The 25,595-nt window shown below is 43.7% G+C and overlaps 2 protein-coding genes across 2 annotated transcripts in view; both read left to right on the top strand.

Moving 5' to 3' along the window:
- Positions 1-414: 414 nt before the first annotated feature.
- Positions 415-12,265, top strand: EPCIP (exosomal polycystin 1 interacting protein). Its single transcript, XM_069871274.1, has 2 exons — positions 415-570; positions 11,262-12,265. Exon 2 carries the CDS (start codon positions 11,332-11,334, stop codon positions 12,004-12,006), a length of 675 nt encoding a protein of 224 aa, XP_069727375.1. The 5' UTR covers positions 415-570; positions 11,262-11,331; the 3' UTR covers positions 12,007-12,265.
- Positions 12,266-18,364: 6,099 nt separating this feature from the next.
- PAXBP1 (PAX3 and PAX7 binding protein 1) overlaps positions 18,365-25,595 on the top strand; it is a 28,505-nt gene continuing 21,274 nt past the window's right edge. The window contains exons 1-5 of the mRNA XM_069871220.1: positions 18,365-18,852; positions 21,206-21,334; positions 22,879-23,055; positions 24,370-24,591; positions 25,222-25,325. Coding sequence (XP_069727321.1) covers positions 18,372-18,852; positions 21,206-21,334; positions 22,879-23,055; positions 24,370-24,591; positions 25,222-25,325 — 1,113 coding nt within the window. The 5' untranslated portion in view covers positions 18,365-18,371. The remainder of the gene's footprint in view (positions 18,853-21,205; positions 21,335-22,878; positions 23,056-24,369; positions 24,592-25,221; positions 25,326-25,595) is intronic.

Genomic DNA, 25,595 nt, shown 5'->3' with positions numbered 1-25,595 from the left:
AATACAGTCACAAATCCCAAATTCACAAATCAGACAACTTGCCTGACATATCTATGGTATAATCAGTTGGACTTTTTCCTTTACATTTCCATATGCAATGCACCTTGCAGATGAGTACTCCCTTACTCCCTGTGCACCAGGCTGGGCACCCCCACCGTGAACACGAGTCGCCAGCTCCCACTGCTTGACCAGGGTCTGCTGCACCCTGGCTCCCCTCCTACAGCAAAGGGTCCTGAGGAAGCTGTCAGTTATCTCCAAGCCTTCCCAGGTGGACGACAGCATCCTGGACAACGTGGGGGCAGAGGTAACAGAGACAGGTAGGGATCCTGCCGGGGTGGTGTTAATGATAGGGGTAGACCTTGGACTGCTCTCATGGTTGTCAGGGGAACGGCATGGGTTGCCGGCCCGTGAAAACATAAAAGAGCAGCAGTGAGTGGGAGAGAAGGCACTGCCGCCTGCCCCACAGGCTGACCCCACTCCCAGCCACAGCCAAGCATCCCTGCCTCAGCAAGCCTGGCCAAGCAGGAAGCCGGGTGGTGACAAACCCATTCGCTGGCATCTGGAGAAAGAGTAAGTTGCTGTCTTTGTTTCAGTTCTAAAAGCTGGGGGGAAAGAACAGAATAACGTTCATTCGCTTGTGTTTTTTATGAATGGGGCCATTTCTCTTCCAGCACAATATTTCCCTTGCCGCTAAATCTGTTCTTGGCAGGTATTTTTAGTTTTTCAGATTTGTTGCTTTGCAATTACAGATTCAGCAAAGTTTGTCTTTCATATGTTGCAATTGTTTATATGCTGTATCTGTATGCTTTAGGTAATAATTAATAGCTCTGTGAATAATAACCATGAAGAACAGTGGAACTACTTTGTTCTATTTTGCATATACTTATTTAGGCAAATCTTTAAAGATTACAGAAGTGTTAGTGGAAATTAATCCAGCTGACTGGAGTTGAGCGATTTTATTCAGTTAAAAATGCCTTGAGAAGAGCACTGGGAGAAGAGGATCAGGTAAAGAGCAGCTAGGACCTGTGTTTTATTCTGCCATTTAATTTATAAGTGAAAGCAGTGATACAGTAAGGACAAAACAAAGTAAATACACCATCTCTATATAGCTCTGGAGTCTCAATGCCAATGACAACATCCACTATCTGAGCAAGTGAACAGGACCCAAGATACCCAGCACTGGGAGGCCGTACTCTAGAATTTCAGTCTCCAGCTACTTAGTCACCATTAAGGCTTCATAACAGCTCTCTATGGTGAAGCTTTCTCCTCTCATATCATTATTTTTTCTTAATTTAGGATTTGAACAATAGAAAATAAAGTGGTAAAGTACGCTTTTTATACCATTTAATTCATGAAGTAAGCATTATGTTCTGGGCTTGGCAAATCTTTAATTTAGTGTAATACTTAACCTGAACTTTTGTCCAGGTCAAGTTAGAAAGGGTGCTGGGAAATAATAACAAAAAGTTGCAGTCAAGCTTTCTTTCCTGAAATTCACTCAGTCTAAGTATCCTTGCTCCAGGGAGTACTTGATTTGATGTAAAAAAATACGAGAATTTTAAAAAGGTTGTTTTAAAATTCATTTTAGTACCTCGGTGTTCAAGAGCTCAGCTTGAGCCATCAAGGACAACTCTGATTTTCACACAGTGCTGATCGCCTGTACTCAGGACACCTGATTTCCCAGATGTCCCTTTCTGAGGATTGATGAATAAACAGGGACTTAACTGCACATACCTTACAATCACAAAACTACTTGTATGGAATTGTGATGCACTTGTGTATTCATGAGCATACAAATTCATGTATTGTGCGTGTGTATACACTTTTTGTTTTGAATATTCAGAATTTAAATCACAGGAAGCACAACCCCTCTAACACTGTAGCTTACGCACACTCAGTGCATTCAGAGTCAGCACCAGTGTCGAAGGAAATTGTATTCACTAATGCTTCTCTTTTACAAAAATAAATAAAATTAGCCTCCTGGAAGGCAAAAGGCAAGATCATTCAAGAAGCAAACAAGAAAATTATTGAAAAATACTAATCTATAATTTAGAGCAGAAGACGGATCTTTTCACAGTGTAAGATATAACTGTGTACTCTGGGGTTGCTTTTTAACATAAAAGCAGGGCATTATTTTCTATTCCTTCCACCTTTAAGGTACAGGGCTCTCTCATAAGCATCAGGATGAGTTCAAGCTCCTAGTTCTTCTGTTATTTGAAAGCTGCAGAAGGCTGTGCAGAGAAATATCAAACAGGTAGCAGACTGGAATAGCTACCTGGCTCAACAGCGACACAAAGAAACTTATTTTTCTGTAATGCCTTCCCTTTGAGACTCTTGAAGCATTTCAGATCCACTGAATAGAAAACTGGTACTTGCAGTCATAGGTTTTACTAGCAGGCAGGATGGAAGCAGACTGCTATAATGGCACTGCTAGAAATAAAATTCTGATTTTCCATTTCATTAGGTCAGATTTACACCACTGATTCCAACCCACTTACACAGGTATAACAACAAATCCTGCCTATGGTGCTCGAGAGGGTAAGGTATGTTCAATCTGCTGCTGCTTTGTAAAGCTGTGCAGAACGGTGCTCTCCTCCTGAACTGGTGAAGTTTTACACCACTTTCTTCTTCCTTTTCATTTATGCAAATCCTTATCTTGGTGCAATTCAGAGGTGAATATCCAGATCAGTGTGCATCAGCTTTCCCAGACAGCATGTACTGTGCACACCTCCAAGCTGGAATAGCTCCAGGTCTGCTCTGGCCAAGCAAATCCTGCCACTAATCTTGGTCTTCGGCTCTTTATTAGGAAAAGTGCAGACTGCATGTGTGAAGTGGGGCATTAAAATGAAAGCCTTACACACGCATCTTTTCTGCTCTCTCAGGGTTGGAAATAATCAGGCTGTGACCTGCTGAGAGTGACCTTTACCCGGGGGAAAAAAAGGAAGTATAACCACTCTCAGTTCTTTGGCAGGACAAGACTTCCTCCTTTTCCTTGAGTTTTTTCCTACTAATCTGCCTCCCCACGGTTACACGTTGCAACCTTCCCGGCTTAACATTTGCCTCTGATACGGAGAGAAACTTTGCATAGGATGGACAGGCTTGACAATTTTGCAGAGGTGTTTTTAGATTAATTGTCTGTCACAGAGTCTGTGTACATCTGAATACCAAAATACCTATAATGGAACATATTCAACGGTCTGTGAGTTGTTCCAAGTTCAGGGCAACAGAATATTTTATCTCACATTTTTATCATTGCTGGGAAGGCATTTGTTCTGCTACACTTAGCAGCACTGCGGCTACAGCACTGGCTGCTCAGTCTAATGACAGCAGCCTGGGCTTTTGCTGCAGAAGCAAGTGCAAAAACAATTTTCAAGTTATTGACAACAAATACAGATCACACTGCAGCCTGGAAGCCTGTGGAATATCAGCTTTTATCACAAAGTTATTTTCCTGCATTTATCTGTGGAGTAACTAAATAAATATGGCAATTTTTTAAGCAAAGAGATGGAAAACAAAATACCTCTGTCTCTCCCATCAGCCCACTTAGGGTACTCCTAAACTTAAAAAGGTCAAATCCAGCAGTTGGTTTCCCTCCACGCCTGAGCCTCCCTAGGGCTTTGTGGTCAGATAGTGTAGCTGCCCTGCAGTGAAGGCTCAGACTAGATTTCTCAGGGTACTGACTCTTTGCATTTTACATAACCCTTTACATTTTTCTGGAATCTTGTATTTTAACACCTGCTTAGTTCAGTAGCTGTTAAAAGCTAACCTCATCCTTTCTCATGTGCATAAATATCTACAAAGGGGAGGTGATATTTTTTTCAGTTACAATTTAGCAATAAAAGTTTTGCTTCCAGACAATCCAACAGTATTTAAAGGAAATGGTTAGAGTTATCTCTGAGGGGAAAAAAAAAAACTCAGTTTACTTTCAAATACCAAAGAAATTGCAAAGAATTGTCTTTAAAACCCTATTTTCAACAAACTTTTTACATGTTAGACTGGTATTAAATATCACTGAAAGAGCACAGAGATGAAGGCAAGACTGGGGCGTGCTTTGCTCCTTAAAGTAACAGTCGCTTGTCTGTGCCCCTCTTCCCCCTGCCTCCCCTTGAGGTTTCCACGTGGCAGGCAAGAAACGCATCAGCCCTGGTGAAATCAGCCCAATTATGCTGCTGTACCTATCTTCTTGCTGCCACCTGCATTCTGAAATGCAATGTATTTTTTTACACATCCTTTCCATACCTGCACGCAAGCAGGAAAAGAAAGAGGCAGTCCTCGTAGTTCTTCTAAATGCTTTTGGCGTTGTCCAGCCTTTCATACTATTTTGATCTCAGTTGGGTGGGTTTGGTATTCATTCTGTGTACGTTACTCAAACTGCACAAGATTATATGGATTTAAGCTTCTCTTTGCTTAATACAGCACTTTCACATAGGCACATGTTAACACAAGTAATCAATGAGGGGGTTTAATTAGTTTTTTTTCTGAATAGAGAATGGAAGAAAGCACCCTGTGAAGAAATTAATTGTATAGGATTGGGGCTTCCATTGAATAGGATTAACTTTCCTTGAGACAGTAGCATTCTCACACAACAGTCAAAGGCTTTTTATTGCTTTTTTGCAGTTTTCTTAATACACAGATCTGCAATTAAAAAAAAAATAGTGGAATGATCAAAGTAAATTCAGAAACCTGAAATGACACTATTACTAAATAAGCACTGAAAATCTCCTTTAGCTATCAAAACCTGTGAAGAAAAATGAGCGGGGATGGAATCTCATGCTAGAAAACTTTTGGGAAGGCATGAAACAAAACCGGAGGTTCAATGCTGGAAAGAGATACACATCTAGAAACATACATGGCTGAAGTAATCAAACTGGAATCGTTTTCCGCTGGCCTCTATGTCTGGTCTGATTTTCACTTGAAAGGCCACCCACTCAGGACAAAAATTAATAAATTATTTGCTAGATTTAGATTGCTCAAAACTGATTATTTTTTTTCAGAAGCAAGTTATTCTTATGGGAAGCAAGTAAAATTTCCCTAAAATCATTAAGATTTTTGTTTGCTGCTAAGCAGTGAATGCAGCTTCTGTCCTCCTCTCCCTGTCACAGAGATTCCAGTTCCAAAGCAGTGATTGACTTACCCCTCCCCAGGCCAGCACTACAGGCTAGAGGGACTCTGAGGCTGGGATCTAGTTGTTCTCCAGTTTTTGCATGGAAGGAATAACTCATTACTGAATTACAAATATTGGATTGGATAAAAACCACACAAATCAGGAGTGAAAGTAGAAGCAGAATGAGTGGCTCTTTTATAGAATAACCAGGTTGGAAGAGACCCACCGGATCATCGAGTCCAACCATTCCTATCAAACACTAAACCATGCCCCTTAGCACCTCGTCCACCCGTGCCTTAAACACCTCCAGGGAAGGTGACTCAACCGCCTGCCTGGGCAGCCTCTGCCAGTGCCCAGTGACCCTTTCTGTGAAAATTTTTTTCTAATGTCCAGCTTAATCCTCCCCTGGCAGAGCTTGAGGCCGTTCCTTCTTGTCCTGTCCCCTGTCACTTGAGAGAAGAGGCCAGCACCCTCCTCTCCACAGCCTCCTTTCAGGTAGTTGTAGAGAGCAATGAGGTCTCCCCTCAGCCTCCTCTTCTCCAGGCTAAACAACCCCAGCTCTCTCAGCCGTTCCTCATAAGGCCTGTTCTCCAGCCCCTTCACCAGCTTTGTCGCTCTTCCCTGGACTCACTCCAGAGCCTCAACATCCTTCTTGTGGTGAGGGGCCCAGAAGTTGTTCCTTTTCTTTTACTTTCCATCAAGACATGCTTGTAAAGTTAGCAAAAAAACTTTCCCAGGATCTCAGTTTTGTACTTTTTCTGTATTTTCTGCCCTATTAAAGAGCTTCCTGATCTGTTGAGGAAAACTTCCTAGTTCTTTCCTACATTGGAAGAGGTTGCCCAGAGAGGTGGTAGAAGTCTCATCCCTGGAAACGTTCAAGGTCAGGTTGGATGAGCTCTGAGCAACCCGATATGCTTGAAGGTGTCTCTGCTCATTGCATGGGGGGTTGGACTAGATGACCTAAAAGGTCCCCTCTGACACAAACTTTTCTATGGCTCTATGGCTCTCCTTCATTCCTCAATCCCATCTCAGGGCTGCACTTGCGCCTCCTCCACCCAGCCCCTTATTACCACTTTTTCCCCTTCTTTTCTCTATAGTTGCTTCCATTGCTCACAGCCACCTCCTTGTTCTACCTATATGGTCCAGCCTATATGGCTGCTGTGGTTTCTTTCTTATCCACCTGCACCTGCCAAGTCTGTGTTCTGGGGTTTATGTACTGTGCCCAGGTACTCCTAGATATGCTTTACTATCTAGACTTAGTTATTTTTTACAGAGTTACTCTTGGTGTTTAGAGTTAACCTTTCTTCCCTGCTCTCCAAGTATTCAACTAAACAGATCTTTTTATAACAAAAAGTCTTCTAATTTGGGGTAATGCCAGAGCTTCCATTCAATGTCAAGGAAGGTGTTTCTATAGGAGTCTATGAGGAAAACCGGATGGTAGCCTTGGACTTCAGGAATCTTAAACAACAGGTGAAAATAAAGAAGATAATACCAGTCACCAAAGCCTTCTTGACTAACATCCTCAGGACAATGAAGAATCTCTTGATTTCAAACATATCCCACTTCCACTTCCCCATTGCCCAGAAAGCCATTACAGTGGCAGAGTTTCTATCAATCAGTATTCTTTCTGTAATCACTGGAACTTTGCGGTCTGATACCTGAACTGAGGTATTCATAGAAAACAAGATCCACACCTCAAAACCTTTGTGAGGTACAATTACAATGCTGTAATTGGCAGAAAACCACTGTGGAAACACTGGCAGCTGTTTGGCGGAGAACTGGATCAACTATCAATAATCCCCATAGGGTAGTCGTTACTCTACGCTGCTCAGTGAAGGTGGGTGACTGCTTACCCAGATGTAAGAAAAAGCAGGCATAAGTAAAGACGTCTGAGGCAACACAATCTAATCACTATTGAAGGCACTGAGTCATTCTCATACACCAATTTAATTTTTCACTTCATTTTCAAACACTAAAGGCTTGCCACATTACCACAGCAAAGCCGGGGGGGGGGGGGGGGGTATGACTCAGAAGATATTTATCTATTAGTTTTATTCACTTCTTGTTTTTTCCACTTCTAATTTTATTTCCAAAACTGGGCTATGTAAACATGGAAAAGGAAGGAAAGTAGGCTTTACCTCCAATTTACCTGTGCAGTGAGTGGATTTGTTGAAGGCTGCAGCTGTAGGAAAAACTGACCAGTAACTGATAAAACGAAATGTTGCAGTCACAGTATATAATTTCAAAACTCCGTGGAATTTTTAGCTGACAGTATGAGATCAACTTAGAAGAAGTATCAGCGCAGTTGGGTGAAGGGCATGTTATTATATTCCACCTATACCTCATTTGAAACATGGTTGTTTGGGATGTTGTTAGAAATAATGCCACATGAAGAAACCATGTTGTTAGAATAAATCACCATCTGTTTGGACAAATTATTTCTTTGCTGCATTGGATGAAGAGGTGAACCCAAGGTGATATTACTTCTGCTGGAGGTCATCTTGCAGCCTGGTAGAATTCTATGTTCTTTTACTCAAAAGTTTAAACCAAATCTTCAGCAACAGGACAAGACTCCTATTGTGCACACCATGTTTAGGCTACAGAGCCGCTATGTGCACTAATCAAAATGTATTTCTCAATCAGCTCACTGCAACTGGATAATGAACAAGTTCAATCACTTTGGAAAATTTTTATTTCTCCAACCACTTTCAAAGACTGATGAACATTGGGTATGAGATGGACAAGGATGGCTGTTTAAACCAGCTGATTGAACAATTGTAGGGAAATAAAATGCAGACAAGCTCCTTCTGAGCTTGAGTTTCTATAGACAAATGAGTTATTCTTTGTTCCAGAATAGATACATGAAAGTAGGTAAGTTTTGATTACCCATCTGTCAAGGAAGAGCATTCAGATAATTTGCCAAGTTCAGATTTGAAATACCATTCTTGTTTCTTGAGTTCAGCAATCTTCTACTAAAAATGGCAAAGCTGAAAAACACTGAAATTATTTTTACAGGACTGCTATACCTGCTATGCTATGTTATGCAAAGAAATGTGAAATGTTTTATGGAAAGAAGTTGTAAAATCTGTTGTGTCAGGTGCATGAGTCTTTAACTAGCTATAGATTTTAAAAGTTTTAAGTAGAAACAACACCCATAGATGCTTTCTTCACAACTGTATGATAAGCCTCCTTTTGCCAAAGTTGGTAGCATAGTAGGAAAGTAAAACATATACTCTGTTCGGTCATTTATCACTGAAATTCTGCCTCCTAGCCAAAATCAGGGAAGAAGGCTGCAGAACTAGTTGAACACATGCATATTAAATGCATATGATGAGAATGTTGCTCAGTTTCTGAATATGTACTGATTACACTGGAAGTCTAGCTAAGCTTCATTTGAAAACTAAGGAAGAGAAGAAGGCACACCTACCAATTTTCCCTAGAAAAATGTGTGTGAATGCTTGACATTTAGCATAATCTTTGGGTTTCTATAGGCAGTATCTAAAAATATTTTAGTGAGCTCAGTGGATAAATGATCTTTATTAAGGGGAGTGGGTAATTTTCAGAGAGAGCACATGGTGGAAAGATGTATTCCACAGACAGCCCCAGCTTGGAGGAGTGTGACCTTTGAAGCTAAACATTAGCTAACAGTTAAACTGGTATTTCTGGTATGTTCCACAACATGGACTAAATATTTGATTTAAGCATTAAAATGTCTGCATCCTTCAAATAAGAAAACAACAGGCTAACTTCAGGGAACACATACAGGATAAAATCACATTTGAGTCAGTTTGTATACATTTACACAATACAGGTCTTGTACAAGAATGGCCATAATGACAGACCAAAGATTCATGTAGTTAAGTAACCATCTCCATGTGCATAACCATCTCCATGTGCAGCCGTAAGAAGGTGCATAGGAGAGATTTTGAATAGGACAAGAACATGTGATACTTCCTGCTGTAACTATCTTTGCCTCCAATTATTTTCAACATGGGGCCTTCTGCAGCCAGATCTGGTGTCTGTGTACCTGATAATCGCAGTGGACTTCTCAATGACCTTATCTAGTCATTTCTTGAATTTGTGAAAACTTTTTGCACCCGCAATATCATTTGCTAAGGATTAACAAGTCAGCTGCGACCCTACTGGTTTTATTTAAGAGGTATTGCTTTGGTTCTGGGAAGAAGCAGTGAAAAATCGATCTCTACCCATCATTTCCATATTATTTGTGCCTAAACCTGCCTAGGGAACTACTTTACCTCGTCCTGCCTTACTTAAAGCAGAGCCCTTCCATACCTTGTCACTCTTGTTGCTCTTCTCTGAACTCCATCCTGTAGTATCCTTTCTGAAATAGTGGGACCTGAACTGCACACAGCAGGCAAATGTCAACAAACAGGTGATTTCTGCAGTAGCTCAACAGCACTCTCTCCTTTTTTTCCCCTAATTTTCCTATTACATCTCAACAATTTAATTACTTTTCAACTGCTGTTAAGCAATGAGCTAGTATTTTCATGCAACCGTCTACCACCCACTAAAAATCTAATTCCTGGAAAGGATCCAGTGCTAATGTCTGGCCCAGAGGCCACTGTTGCTTATGTGCAGGTTTTTTACCCCATGTGCATATAACTTTCCCTTTTCTTTCTTTTCCCATGGATGGGAAAGTCCTGGACACCAACAAACCATCACAGTTTCTACAGATTCACTGACAGGAGACTAAACTTCAAAGAAAAAAGGTGGACTAGAGGACTATATCCTCTATAAGTGAGAAATGTGGAAAGCAGGGCACAAACTATTCTGTCAAGATGCAGTTTTCTGGGGTTTTTAGAATTTTATATTAGTCAAAGAACACTCTCCTTTGAATTTTCAGCAGGAATTGAGCTTAAAAATTTACATCTAAATCACACACCTGGTAAACTATAATACATATGACAGTGCTTATGACTAAGCGAATTTTACTGTGCTCCTAAAGACACTTTCCTTTAATTGTCTGTTAAATGACCATGAGGCTTATAGCAGAAGGTTCCACTCTATAATGATGGGAGACTGAATAACAGATAAAAACAGCTTGTGCTTCTACTATAAATGCTATTATTTTCTTCTTTATCTGATATGTTTCTCCAAAACTGTAGGTGCATTGTCATGTTTTCTAAGGTGCTGGATATGCATTCTGGATATGGAGCAAGCTTTTCAGATGCTAAGGACTAAATTCTACTGCATGCCCTAGTGCTGCCTTTACCAGGACCTGCCCCCTTTGGACAAAAACCGCCTCTAATGTTTCTTTGTGATTCAAAACAATTACAGTCAAATCAGACACACTTTCCAATATCTTATAATTTCTGTTGAGAAATGACATTCTGCATTGTTGCTTGTACCATCATCTAGCAATACTTCAGGAGAACTCAGGTGCTCCTGGTAAGATCCAACCCTGGTCTGAAAACCAAAGGGCTGGTAGCTGAGAATCCAAGTGTCCCTACCAGACATACTCCCAACCACCTGCGGTGGAGCATGGCTGGAATGGAAACTTGCTCCATTGTCATACGCATGCACAGAAGTGCTACTTTGCTTTGCCCTGGTAAATGAAGGGAGGAAGAGCAACCTACAAAGCCAGGATCTATCCTATGCTATCTGCTGTGCACACATCCACTAAGAGATGGTCCTTAGTCTCCAAAACTCACACGTTATTTCCCTTTGCCCAGTCTGTCCCACACTCAGTTTAAAGGGAAGGTTATCACAACCTTTACTCAGCATTTCAGGTGCAAAACAAAACACCTGCCATTAGTCCTTCTCAGACTGCCTCATTCAGTGATGTGGTCATTCATCACCCCTATCTGTTGGGAAGTGGACAAAGAGAAAGCAGAAAAAAGAAACAAGCAGGAGGAGTCCTGTCCTTACCTTCACACTGGGCTGAAGAACTGCTTGGTTAGAGAACAGGGTGTCCAAGCAGTCCCAAAAGCATAATAAACCATTTAGAGCAAATGTGGAGTGAAAGAAGAATCCCAAACATGAATCAATTAATCTTCCTGAATCAGTGTCCCCTCTAATGCAGTGCAACTTACAAAAACGCAATATGGTTCTGAATATCTGAGACAGATGAGTGCGAAAAGCAAATTAATATTAACCACTGAGTGGTCTTTAGTATAATAAAGAAATTGTTTTTCCTCAGTAGGTAAAGCCAAGTGCCATAATTCACTGAGTAAAAGGAGGAGACACTTGGCAGCTTGGCACCAGTACTAATGAAGCCAAAAGCCTTCTCTGCTTTCTCCTTTTGGCTGGCTCTCCTTTTGGCTGGCTTCCTTGGCATACACATCACTGGCAGTTTTGTAAGAAGTCAGAAGAACCATACGCTAATTTTCACCAAGGAAAACACAATTCGCAACTGCAGCTGCTCAGTGGATATCCACGATTGTGATTACTGCCTGGCAAATCTGATGTGCAATTGCAAAACAGTGCTGCCTTCTACCATGGAAAAAACTACCTACAATAGCCACCTGACCATTTGGTTCACAGACACCTCTGTGCTGGAGATGCTACTCAACTTCACATGGGTGTGGGATTTGAAGCTCTCCTTCTGTGGCACTACTCCTCTCCCAACAGAATACTTGGCTATTTGGGGACTTCAAAAGCTCCAGGTAAACAAGGCCAAGGGACGATTTCCAGAGCAGAGTGTAACTATCTACAGCAGCAGCAACAATGAAAAAGACAACTCATTTGCGGTGCACAACAAAGACAGGCAAATGCTTGTATATCTTTCCTTTCTGGATACCTCACTTTTCAATGAATATTCTCTCCTGAAGTCATACAGTGTGGAAAACGTCTCTAGTATCACAGAGCATTTCCCCAGCCTGCTGTACTATGATGTTTTCCCAACCTCAGACAACAAGAGCTATGTTGTAACATTTATTTACTGAGTTATTTAACATATTCAGTAGTCAGAGGCATTGAAAAATGCTAGAAGAGAGATGGGGCTTCTTCAAGTTTGTTTGGTTTGGCCAGGAGGAGCTGCTATGGGATGGACAGTTCTGACTGTGACAGCACTCTACAAGGAGATGTCTAAAGACATTCATCAGATTAATTCAAGTAGATGTTTCCTTAACGAGCAAAGAAAATGTGAAATGACTGCTTTAGAAAGCATTTGTACAAATTCTTTTCCTATATCGTAAGCTAAGAATTAAATAAATTTTAGATTAAGATAATTAATAAATTTTAGATTAATTAGATAAATTTTGGTTTTAGGTAATGCCTCAGATAGAAAAAGACATAACCTTGTACCTCCAGCTGTAGAAAACCCTGAGCCTTCCAGAGGATCACTCAGGTTAGATGGCAGCTCAAGAGGTCACCAGTCCAACCCCCTGCTCCAAGCAAGGCCACCTCTGGGATCAGACAAGGCAGTTCGTTTTCTGCAGTCAGGTCCTGAAAAGCCCCAAGGAATATCCTACACAACCTCATTGGGCAACCTGCTCCATTGCCTGCCTGTCCCCATGGGGAAACTTTTTTCATGTATTAACCCCAGCCTTCCCTTCTCCAGGCTGGGCAAGCCCTGTTCCCTCACGCTTTTCTCAGAGTCACATGTGCCAGCCGCTGACCATCTTGGTACCTCTCCACTGGACCACTTCAGTTTATCCATATCCTACTTGTGCTGAGGGGGCCAAAGCTGCATGCAATACTCTGTATGCAGTCTAGTAAGTGCTGGGACAAGGGGAATAATCCCTTCCCTCCATCTGCTGGCTGTGCCCCTGTTGATACAGCACACAGCTGTCCGGTTCAAGGAGTGTAAGGTCATAACAGGTTACTCAAACTGGGAGTGCTTTGTTGTCCTTGCCCCCTGGTACTCAGTCAGAGTTGGGCACCCTCTGCTTGGACTGGGTGGCATAGCTTCTTAGGAAAACAGGGAAGGGCTGCGCAGGCAGCCTCCATTATCAGCGCTCGGCTGAAGCCGTGTTCTCTGCCAAGCCACAGCACACATCATGGGAAAGCACTGGGCAAGAAGCCACCTGACAGGGAGATATCATGCTCACAAAAGTGCTTTACCCAGGGAAAGGCCTCCCTCTTGCACACTGGATGTGCTGATCTCTGCAATTTCCTCAAATGTAGGGAATTTGACATCATCTTCTGTGATTACAGCAAGCTCTGCCCATGTTCTCCCCTGTGAGAGAATAAAGGCCCCATCCAATGACTCTCATCTGATAAGGGAGGAGAGGCAAGGCTTCTAGCAGACATGTAGCAAAGAATCTTCAGACATGTTTTGGGATAACGTTTGCCATCCCCTGAAAAACATATGTCAGGATTATTGATATAGCCCAAATTCTTCTCCTTGCACATGTCTGCAGGATTCACATTCTATGAGATACCACTAAGGCTGGGATCCATCCATATAGCACAATAAAGGCTTTGGAATATCAAGTCCTAACAGTCTTGCATTTCCAGCAAACGATTACATGAAACTGGGATAAAATATGTGTACTGAGGGGAATGGCTATCAAGATTCCAGGAAATCAATAAATTTGCTTCGACTAAAGAAAGACTTTTTCTATAACTATGATCAATGATGGAGCAGTAGATGTGGTAGGTATTGAATTAACGAGATCTATTTGCAATAGCAAATGAATGGATTTAAGCATATGGGTGTTTGAAGGCTGGGGACTGAACTTGGTTTAGCTCAACCAGAGAACCACCAAATCAGTTGTTGTAAAGATGTTCTTTCTTTTGTCATCACCTTGGCAACAAACTACAAGCCTTCTCCCCAAATTACAAATATTTCTAGTGATACCCCTCACGATTGTGTCACAGGTTACAAAATGGTCAGCAGCTGGAGCTGGGCTGACAGAAATTGGCAGTGCAGTGTGGGAAGGGAATGTTCTGATCACATTACACGCCTGAAATGCATTACAGACACAGGCAAATAATTTATATTGTCTGCCCAGGAATCCCATGTTCCAACCGTCTCTGCAAGAGTACTAACTTTGCCCTCACAAACTGACTAGTTGCTATCCTGCACAGTATCGTGCTGATTTTAAAAAAAATAGAGCTGGCACACACAATTATATTAACTTCTAAATGTTACCAACCCTCTCATCAAAAACAGGGAAAATCAAATCTTAACGATCTTCAGCGACTTCACTGAGGCTCTGCTGCCCTCTAGTAAAAAATGTGCTGAATTAACACGGCATTTCCACATTGTCATGACAGCAGGGGTAGGCCGCTGTCACTGTTGAAAATTCACATATGCAGTACTAACCGAGGATGTACGCATCCTGGCCTTGTCGGGAAGACACCATGAGATTAATAAATCCATGGAATGTTATCCAGAGGGGCCTTGACAGGCTGGAGAAGTGGGCCTGTGAGAACCTCATGAGGTTCAACAAGGCCAAGTGCAAGGTCCTACACCTGGGCTGGGGCAATCCCCAATTTCAACACAGGATGGGGGATGATGTGATTGAGAGCTGCCCTGCAGAGAAGGACTTGGGGGTGCTGGTCGATGAGAAGCTCGACATTAATGGTTGGACTTAATGATCCGGTGGGTCTCTTCCGACCTGGTTATTCTATGATTCTATGATTCTATGAGCCAGCAACGTGCGCTCACAGCCCAGAAGGCCAACCATGTCCTGGGCTGCATCAAAAGAACTGTGGCCAGCAGGTCGAGGGAGGTGATTCTGCCTCTCTATTCCTCTCTTGTGAGACCTCATCTGGAGTGCTGTGCCCAGTTCTGGAATCCTCAACATAAGAAGGATATGGAGCTATTGGAACAGGCCCAGAAGAGCGCTACAAAGATGATCAGAAGGCTGGAGCACCTCCCATATAAGGACAGGCTGAGAGAGTTGAGCTTGTTCAGCCTGGAGAAGAGAAGGCTCCGAGGAGATCTTATAGTGACCTTCCAGTACCTGAAAGGGGCTGCAGGAAAGCTGGGGAAGGACTGCTCACTAAGCCTTGTAGTGATAGGATGAGGGACAACAGGTATAAACTGGAGAGGGGCAGATTTAGGCTTGATAGAAGGAAGAATTTTTTCCTGATAAGAGCGGTGAGGCACTGGCACAGGTTGCCCAGGGAAGCTGTGGCTGCCCCATCCCTGGAGGTGTTCAAGGCCAGATTGGATGGGGCCTTGGGCAGCCTAATGCAGTGGGAGGTGTCCCTGCCCATGGCAGGGGGGTGGAACTGGATAGCTTTAAGGTCCCTTCCAACCCAAACAATTCTATGATTCTATGTGTTTTCTAACACTACAAATTACAGCTTCTGCTACTTTTACCACTGTACTGTCCTGAATAAGGCCTTTTATTCCTGTGCCCAAGTGAACACTGCACTGATTTTCCCAGAATCAGGAAAAAATCCTCCTCTCAATTATACATACAGCAGAAGTCCCTTTCTTCTCCAGAAAATATCAAGAACCTGATTCTTCTTATTTCAATTTTACATGGCTTTGCCATGTGAATGCACTGCATTAGAGGCGTGTAGAATTTTTTCAGAGCAATGCATATAAAACATATACCACATATGTCATGAGTTTTATTAGTTCTGTTGGTGGAGGTTTCTTTTGTCTGCATGTAGACTACACACACAGCAGTACAGTAAGTATCACTCTGCAGAAATAATTATGTGATTTCGTCAATCTGTTTTAAATGCCAGTGTAAGATACTCACTCTTAGCCACACTCAACGCGCTATGGTGTTTGATCAAATTTTTATAGTAATTAGTATTTATAGACACAATGGTTTCATCCTCTATGTATCAGGTTCAATCTGAACATGTTTGCCCATCTTTAACCTTGATGCATGAACATTGGATATGCCAATTTATGGAAACCAAGGTGATTTTTTGGTACTAGAAAAGAAATTGAGATATGAGCTGTAAATTTATGTATTTTCCTTCCTACTAGTAGTTACAGTGTGAGCTAAGTGAGAACAGCACAAAGTTAAGACTATGCTTTCTGCAAGAAATGTTGCTCTGAGCCGCAGTGGAAGGCTGCAGATCAGCCAGACCCCCTGCATCTCCTCCCAAGCAAAACTCCCAAGGTGGCTGGCAAAGATAGGCTGCAGGGGAGCCTGGCCCTCCTGATACACCAGGAAGGCTGAGAAGAGGTGCTTCCAGTTCACACCTCTTGTAGTTGGAGAGGATGTCTTCAAAGAGGCCACTGATCTTTTGGCACCTGCCTCCAAACTCATTATTTTCCTTTTAGTCGAAACAGTGGCTGCAGAGGCTGCTCTGACTAAATTCTGAGGTTGCTGTCAGCCTGAATGAAACTGAACGCCACAGGGCCCTGCATACATAAGATGCTACTATTTAGCACCCGTAAAGAGAACCACCACATAGAATCAAAGAATAGTTAGTGTTGGAAGGGACCTTAAAGATCATCCAGTTACAAGCCCCCTGCCCTGGGCAGGGACACCTCCCACTAGACCAGGCTGCTCACAGCCCCATCCAACCTGGCCTTGAACACCTCCAGGGATGGAGCAGCCACAGCTTCCCTGGGCAACCCCACATTATTTCTCCCATCCAAGCAAGAAGCTGGGATACCTTCAAGGACAAACAGGGTCTTTCTGGCAGAGGTTGTGCAAAGCCAGGAGCAAAACCCAGCCAAGGTCACCAAGAAGACGAGGAGCCAGGCACTGTAGGGGTGTTTGCATGCACCTTCCCTGGCACCCCAAAGCTGGTTGTGGAAAACAAGCCCACAGGGGCAGTGATGGGAAGGTCAAGGCTCTGTGCCCTCCCTTACTCCCAGGGGACATCAAACACCCACACACATGCCCCTTCTTAATGGTGTTCGCATCCTCCCTGGCGCCCCAAAGCTGGCTGTGTAACAGCAGCACAGAGGCATGCGATACCAGAAATGCCAACAAGTAAACTTGCTGAGGCTTGGTTTGGAGTTTATAAAGTAGCAACCTTTACCAGGGCAGGGCAACACGAGGGAGCGATCTCCATCCATCGTGTGCAGCCAGACAAGAGCTGGGACGGGATATATTTCCCACTCACAGGCACGGGGATCAATTCTCCCAGAAACCTTATGCCTATTCCATTAGAATCATAGAATCATAGAATAACCAGGTTGGAAGAGACCCATCGGATCATCGAGTCCAACCATTCCTATCAAACACTAAACCATGTCCCTTAGCACCTCATCCACCTGTGCCTTGAACCCCTCCAGGGAAGGTGAATCAACCACCACCCTGGGCAGCCTCTGCCAGTGCCCAATGACCCTTTCTGTGAAGAATTTTTTCCTAATGTCCAGCCTAAACCTCCCCTGGCAGAGCTTCAGGCCATTCCCTCTTGTCCTGTCTCCTGCCACTTGGGAGAAGAGGCCAGCTCCCTCCTCTCCACAACCTCCTTTCAGGTAGTTGTAGAGTGCAATGAGGTCTCCCCTCAGCCTCCTCTTCTCCAGGCTAAACAACCCCAGCTCCCTCAGCCGCTCCTCATACGGCCTGTTCTCCAGCCCCTTCACCAGCTTTGTTGCTCTTCTCTGGACTCGCTCCAGAGCCTCAACATCCTTCTTGTGGTGAGGGGCCCAGAACTGAACACAGGATTCGAGGAGCGGTCTCACCAGTGCCGAGTACAGAGGGAGGATAACCTCCCTGGACCTGCTGGTCACACCGTGTCTGATACAAGCCAAGATGCCATTGGCCTTCTTGGCCCCCTGGGCACACTGCTGGCTCATGTTCAGTCGCTGTCAACCAACACCCCCAGGTCCCTCTCCTCCAGGCAGCTTTCTAGCCAGACTTCTCCTAGTCTGTAGCACTGCACTATTATTTCCAAGGGCTGAGTTTAATGTTATGAATTTCGCATCAGTCAGATCCCTCACTGCTTCGGAGCCGGCTCCAGCCCTGCCTGACCCCGCACCGGGGGTGGGAGAGGCTGCAGACAGAGGGGATGCAGCAGCCCCGGCCGCTCGGCACAGATCACGCTGCGCACAGGGCGTTAACGGGGCGCACAAGGCGTTAGCCGTGCCGGGAGAAACCCTGATTGAGAGAAAACACGCCGTCCGAGGGACATTCTACCTGACTTGCAAAGAACACAATTATTTGGATTTTAGCTTAAATCAAAATATTCCACTTTCCATAACAGCAGCCGCTTCCCCTTCCCCGAGACAGGTAGGCACCACCCCTCCCCCCCCGCCATGGCGCTCTTCCACGCCGCGCGCAGCCCCGGCCCCGCCCACCGCGCCACAAGATGGCGGCGGACCCGCGTAAGGAAAGGCGGGGAGGAGCTTCTCTCCGCTTCTTGCCGCGTCTGCTCTACCCTCCGTCCCCGGGCGGGCGGGCGGCAGGGGGCGCTGTGGCGCGGGGCCGCCATGCTGGGGGAGCCGGGCCTGGGCCGCGGGGCGGCGGCGGCGGCGGGAGGCCGGGCGGCGGGCGGCATGTTCCGCAAGGCGAGGCGGGTGAACGTGCGCAAGCGGAACGAGTCGGAGGAGGAGGACGAGGAGCGCGACGAGGAGGCGCCGCAGGAGCCGGCGGCGGGCGGAGGGGAAGGCCCCGGCGAGGCCGCGGCGCTGGCGGCGGGCGCGGGGCTGCTGCCTCTCCCCGCGGGCTGCGTGCCCCTCGCCCTGCCCGGCAGCCCCGCCGCCTTCGCCTGCGCCGCCAGCTACGGCGCGGCCCTGGGGCTGGGGCTCGGCCTCCTCGGCGGCGACGGGGCGGCGCTGGGGGCTCTGCCGCCGCCCCCGCCCCCGCCGGGCAACAACGGGCTGCCCGGCCGCCCCAAGGAGAAGAAGCGGCCGCGGGAGAACAAAGAGGCGCCCCGGGCCAGCCTGCTCAGCTTCCAGGACGAGGAGGAGGGTGAGGCGGGGGGCTGCGGGCACCGGGGGTGGAGGGGAAGGGGACGCGGGGCTGCTGAGCGACGCCGGCCCCCGGGAGAGACGGGACAGAACCCTGAGCTGGAAGGGACCCGCAGGGATCGTCGAGTCCAGCTCCTGGCCCTGCATAGGGCAACCCCAACATTGGCGCTGTGTGTCTGAGGGCTTTGTCCAAATGCTTCTGGAATACTGTCAGGTTTGGTGCTGTGACTGCTTCCTGGGGAGTTGTTCCAGTGCTTCCCCACCCTCTGGATGAAGAACCTTTTTCCAGTATCCAACCTTTTCCCTATCCAACTTGTGTCCCCTGGCACATCTTCCTGCCATTCCTTCAGATCCTATCATTGGTCGTCAGAGAGAAGAGATCAGCACCTGCTTCTCCTCCCCTCGTGAGGAAGCTGTAGAGAAAGTCCCTCCCCAGCTTTCCTGCAGCCTCTTCAGGCACTGGGAGGCTGCTCTGAGGTCTCCCCAGAGCCTTCTCTTCTCTAGGCTGAAGAACCCACACTCGGCCTGTCCCCACAGCAGAGGTTCTTCAGCCATTGCGCCATCTTCATAGGAGGGCACAACCCCAACACTCACACCGTGTGTCTGAGGGCTTTGTCCAGATGCTTCTGGAATATTGTCAGGCTTGGTACTGTGACTGCTTCCCTGGGGAGCTGTTCCAGTGCTCGCCCACCCTCTGCGTGAAGAACCTCTTCCCAATGTCCAAACTGGCACGACTTCCTGCCATTCCCTCGGATCCTATCATTGGCTGCCAGAGAGAAGAGCTCAGCACCTGCTCCTCCTCCCCTTGTGAGGAAGCTGTAGACTGCGATGAAGTCTCCCCTCGGTCTTCTCCATGCTGAACAGACCAAGTGACTTCAGTCACTCCTCACATGGCTTCCCCTCTAAGCCCTCCCCCAGCGTTATAGGACCCTTCACTTTATTGATTTTTTTAAGGCAGTCACGTTGCCCGGTGTTATATGGGGGTGAGGAGGGGTCGCACAAGGCAGGGAGGGTCTGAAGGAGGAGGGGATGTTGAGCCTCATCAGCATCACCTTTGACCCTTCCCTTCCCAAGCCAGGGCGCTCCCAGCAGCAGGGTGATGCGCCACAGATTTATTTCTGTTTAGTGGGGTGAGTTGCCTCCATTTTGCCTCTGTATTGCTGGTACCTGACCATTGCACCCCAGTTGCACTGACTGCAGTTGGGTGGCTTGTTGGTCTGGGCGCAGGCTTTAGCCTGACCTGGGTCAAGAAGCATCATTCCTGCGACTTTTTGTCCAGTTTGTTTGCACCTGATGTGGCTGGTGTTTCCAGGTCACGTTGGACTGGTGTTTTGTTGCAGAGTTAGTATGTCTGGCTGTCCGTAGGGTTTATTAGAGTAACCTTCATAAACAGTGGGAAAAATGGTCTAGTTTCTGGACCGCAGGTTTTGGGAAAATGACATAGTTGTGTTTCTACAGTGCTTCAGCTAGTAATTCTGCTGGATTCCAGCAGGTAATGCACTCATGAATTGATCCATTTGGACTGGGATAATCTGATTGTGGATGACAGTTATTACATATTAAAAATTGTCAACAAAGGATCAAAACCCACTCCTCAAACTCCTGAAGTTCAGGGTGAATAAAATGAGCTTATTTTTGTGATACCTTTTGTCAACAGGAGAGTTAGTATGCATTTTTAATTTTCTTTGGAGTTCTCACTGGAACTTGATTTCTAACAGATTTCAAATCTTGACAAATTATGGAAACATGGAATTACAGTGTAGACTTAAAAACACACGTCAAACTTTGATTATTTTTTTTCTATGCTATTTAGTTCTTTAATTTATTGCATACCTTTTAGTACGTTGTAGTGCAGCAGGTGTTTGAACTGGTAGTGCAATCAAAATCAGCCATTCACTTGCTCGTTAGTTGTGTATATGTGTGGCTGTGAAAGGACTGTTGACCCAAAATATTGGGGCTTCATGTCCTTTTCTTCCAAATTCATGGTCACAGTGAAGGATCAGCTGGTTTTTGTTTGGTTTTGTGTTTTTTGGGTTTTTTTTTAAGCTATTGTTGCAGTCAGATAAAAGCAGGCTATGTGCATACAATTTTGTGTAACTTCTGCCTTGCTTTTCTGTGACTGTGCTATGAGTGGGATAAATACACTTTCAAATGGCCGCAAAAAGTCAAGGGAGACCCGAGTCTTCATGGAAGGCTATGGATCTGGTTTTGTTGCTATGGTGCAAAGGTAAAGTCACATTAAATTATAACATTAACGGCATTTATTAAGTTCTAGGTACAAAATCAAAAGATTTAATGGGTAAGTATACTTCTTGCCAGGTCTAATGTAATGTTTTCCAACTTTTCTTTTAAAGAAACTGAAGAAGTTTTTAAAGTGAAGAAATCAAGTTACAGCAAAAAGATTGTTAAACAATTGAAGAAAGAATACAAAGAAGATCTTGAAAAATCAAAAGTTAGATCAGAGGTCAATTCTCCAACAGATGGTAACCACAAAACTAACCAACTAACTAGCTAACTTTTGTAATGGCAAGGATTAAGTATCGTGAATAGAAACTGGTTGTTTACAAGATGAACTGTTAGTCTTTTTAGAAGGTGTAGCATTTAGAACTGAAGTATGCATTTAGTGTGTTCAAATGAACCTTACAAATGCCATTCTGAAGCTAGTAGAGAGTTCTTTAATTCTTCCTCATGTTGAAATGAATGTAGAAGCGTGAAACTTCTCAGCTACATACACAATTGTCAGTAGACCCCAGTAGTTTCTCTATTTCAGCTCTGCTTATGTCAGATGAGTTTCTCCAAAAAGGAAAGTTTTGGGGTGTGAAGAGTGGTGTTAAGTAAATTATTCAACAGCTGCCTATTTCAGGACTTGGACTTGATGAGTAAGCTGAGAGAGTGAAAGTTTTGGAGCAGAAGGATCTTTTAACAATATATAGACCTCCAGACCTTGAAATAGACCCTGGGATTTCAATTTTATTATACTTCTGCTTTTTGGTTTTGGAAGGTCATTGCTAAAGTGTAATGATTCCTTTTCCAGTTAGGTTTTTGTTTAGAGTAATAACCTACAACCCTATGAGCACAAGTTGAGAGTCTTATGATCTTAGAGTTGCAATGATATGGCTGAACATATGAGAGCTGAATGTGGTCCCAAGCAGAAAAGTGCCCTTTTTGAGGTTTATTTAATTAGTCTTTTAAAAATTTTAAAGATTCAGAAGGATTTTGTCTACATTTAAAAAACCCACAAAATTTTTCTTATTAGAAACTTTAAGTTGCCTCTGCGGTGGTATGTGGCATAAACAGAAACACAAATGATTGTTTAGGTGATCTGTGGAAACCTGCATCTTAATTCTTGCGTCTGTCACAAGGATTCTTTAAAAATTGCATTTCACACATGGCTAGTGTGTGCTTATTTTCCATTAGTCTGTTTTGCAGTCTCTGCAGTTGGTTTGATTATATTGCAAAGACCTTATGGCTGCTATTGAGACAGGATTCTCTTAAAAGAATGCTCAGGCCTAGAAACTCAGATACGTGTAGCTTGGATTGGATAGCGGTGTTAAACATACATGTTTTACATAATATTTGTACCTGCTGCCTGTATTTTTGTGTGATCCACCTAACGTAGGGTAATGCTGCACCCCAGCCCAAGAGGAAAATGAAAAGTTTCTTTGAGATGAATCTGATCCTGTGGAAAGATTTGGTGTAAGACAGGCAGTACTTTCTAATTACATACATAAAAGGCTGCGTGAGGGTTGCACGAATATTCATTATTGAGCTCCCTCACTTCTTAATACTTGGCAATATGTAGAATGATTAGTGTTTGTTGAGGTGTCTGCTTAGTCAGAGTTTATTCTGAGAGGATGTCAGTGACTTAATTGTAATTAAGGAGGCCTGTTTTACTAGATCTCAAGCAGTAAAATTATCATTTAAGATTTACATTTGATTTTTACTTTCAGTTATTAGACCTTTAAAAAAAACCCCTTTGCTTGATCTTTATAAAAAGAATAAAACATGGGCTTTGTTGTTTTACCAGTTGAACCGCCGCTAGAAAAGACAGGACAGATTAAGGATACAAGTCAGGAAGATGGGACTGCAAACAGTGAGCATGGTGAAGAAGAAATGGAAGTTGAAAGTGAGAAGGAAGAAGAAAAACCAAAAGGTGCTGGGGCTTTTTCAAGTGCTCTGTCATCGCTGAATGTTCTCCGCCCAGGTTGGTTATTGTAATATGTCTGACGTGTTAACAAAAGTTTTAGCCAGTGTTAACAGCAGACTGATGTATCTAAAAGATGAGGAAATGTTTTCCAGCAATATATCCAATATCTGAGAATTCAGGAAACTACTGTTTTCCAAAACTATTAAATTTGACAAGTCTTAGAGAAAATGCTTCACTACAGGATGCTTCATTTTGATGTGTCAAAAGCAGGAATTTGTCTCTCAAAGTGCCAAGAAGCTGGGAGAAAATCTGGATTTGGAATACATGTTCTAACATGAATTTTAACTATTTTCAATTAAAATTCTATCTTTAGTTCAAATGTCTTAGTTACGAATCTGCAGGGTATCTCAAGTGTTTTCCTATCTCATTTTGTCTAATGAGTTCCTAGGCAAGCCCTGAAGTCAAAGAAATCGGTCTGAGAGCGTATTTTTGAAACTAGGTTACGAGTTATCTAACTCGTGGTAGCCTGCTCCCCAAATAGAAGATGGATGCCCTGGGTCCACAATCTGGGCCATATTTTAAGGGAAAAAGAATTTCCTCATTGATTCCCAAATAATTTTTCCTTTTAGGGTAATTGCAGAGTGATGTGATATCTGATTTATTGCATCTCTAAAGATACTGCTGGCTGGAATAGAGTATCTCATGTAAGATATAAAGAAAATCTGAAATTTAACTTTTTGTGTTTGCCTAATCAAGATAGTGGTAAAAATTACTCCTGTTTTGAAAAATTGATTTTAGGGGACCTTCATATGACTTTTGTAAGCTACGTTAATATTGTGCTGGGGATTTCAGATTTTTTAGGTCTGCTTTTCTTGTTTCCCCTCAACTGTATGGTCTTCCCATGTTAGCTTTGTCTGGTTTGGTGTCGTCTTAATCTCTGAGCTGTCAACATCTGTTGAAATGGCCCATGTTTTTCATTCCCTCAAAATAAGAAAGATTGGGAACAGCATCAGCACAGCAAGTGAAAGTGACACAGTGAAGAAACTAATTTTCTTCCTCCCATAGCAATAGTTGGCTCCTGTAAAGGACTTCCTTCTTTAGGAATATTTCCCATAGAAACATCAGGCTTCTGCTCCTAGAGCGTGCGAGCTGCTTGAAGCAGAGCCAGACTTTGGGAAAGCTCCTAGCTTTGAGGGTTTCTGGTCAGAAAGTTTGCATGTGCAGCCTGTATGTTTCTAGCAGATATTTCTGTGAGTACGGATTTTTTTTCTGTTTGCCAGGATGATTTGGCAAGGTGGCAGTGATGCGTAATGAGTCGTAATACCGGTTTTGTTGCAGTCGTTGTTTAATGGTGCAAACATCTGTCTCTAGGAGAAATTCCAGATGCTGCTTTTATTCATGCCGCTAGAAAAAAGCGTCAAATGGCTCGTGAACTTGGAGACTTTACCCCCGTTGACAGTGAACCAGGTAAAAGCCGCCTTGTTCGAGAAGATGAAAATGATGCCAGTGATGATGAAGATGATGACGAGAAGAGGAGGATAGTTTTTACAGTGAAGGAAAAATCCCAAAGGCAAAAGATTGCTGAGGAAATAGGTAAAACCTTTTGGAAGGACAGCTAATAATCATTCACATTGTTTTCACTGCAAGTGCTCCTAGTCAACACATTAAACATTTAAACAGCAGATTTTTCAAACACATGTGAATCTGGAGTTGTATCCTGCTTCTAAGGAAAAGTATTGCATAGTGGAATCCGTGTATTTTTTGAGCACAAACTATGTTTCTGTGCTTAGGAGGATGCAATTTGACTGCACCTGGTAGAAACTTAATCTAAGGATCAATTAGTATTGTACCTGTGCTTTGTTTTTTTACTAAATACATAGTTGTAAAAACAAAAAAAAAATTAGTTCTTTGGCATAGCATTCCTGTTGCTGACAAGCAGGTAAAATAACCTTTTGGAAAAGGATAATTAGCAGATACATAGGATTTTAACGTTAGAGGGTCTTACCAGCAGTTAGTAGCAAATTCATCCATTGCATTTTTTAAGTGGAACCTCTGTGATAATAATTTACAGGTTAGTGTCCTTAATTCCTTGTGAAGAGGAAAGGATAATGCACTGAGATATTTCAGCTGAAGCATGGTCTCTCAGGATTTTTAATTTATGACCTTACTATGAATACATTATCTTCTCGTTTTTGTTACCTGGCTGCTTTACTTCTATTTAAGGTATTGAGGGAAGCGATGATGAAGCACTGGTGGCAGGGGAGCAAGATGAAGAACTCAGTAGATGGGAGCAAGAACAGATACGGAAAGGAATCAACATACCTCAGGCATGTATTTAGTTGTGCTTATTTGGTATATATTGGATAAATCCATTACAAACTTGAATGGCTAGAAGAAGGCTGTTACATCTGAGTAGTTCAATGTGTAGCTTCGGACATTCTTTAAAGAGAAATGAGAGGACAGATTTTAAGTATCCAGTAGTATACATTTCGTTAGTCCCTCTGTTCTGGGTGGATACTGATTGTGGTGGTGTTAGCCAGCATTAATTTGCAATCTAGAATAATGCCACTTCAAAGAGATTTCTGGTCTTGTTTACC

The sequence above is a fragment of the Phaenicophaeus curvirostris genome, chromosome 1, assembly GCF_032191515.1.
Source record: "Phaenicophaeus curvirostris isolate KB17595 chromosome 1, BPBGC_Pcur_1.0, whole genome shotgun sequence".
NCBI classification, from domain to species: Eukaryota; Metazoa; Chordata; class Aves; order Cuculiformes; family Cuculidae; genus Phaenicophaeus; species Phaenicophaeus curvirostris.
Note: the sequence above shows the minus strand (reverse complement) of the source record. Positions and strands in the feature narration are given on the sequence as shown.

Bases quoted from the DNA above. Each gene is read 5' to 3' on its own strand.
- EPCIP (XM_069871274.1), top strand. From the start codon at position 11,332: ATGAAGCCAAAAGCCTTCTCTGCTTTCTCCTTTTGGCTGGCTCTCCTT.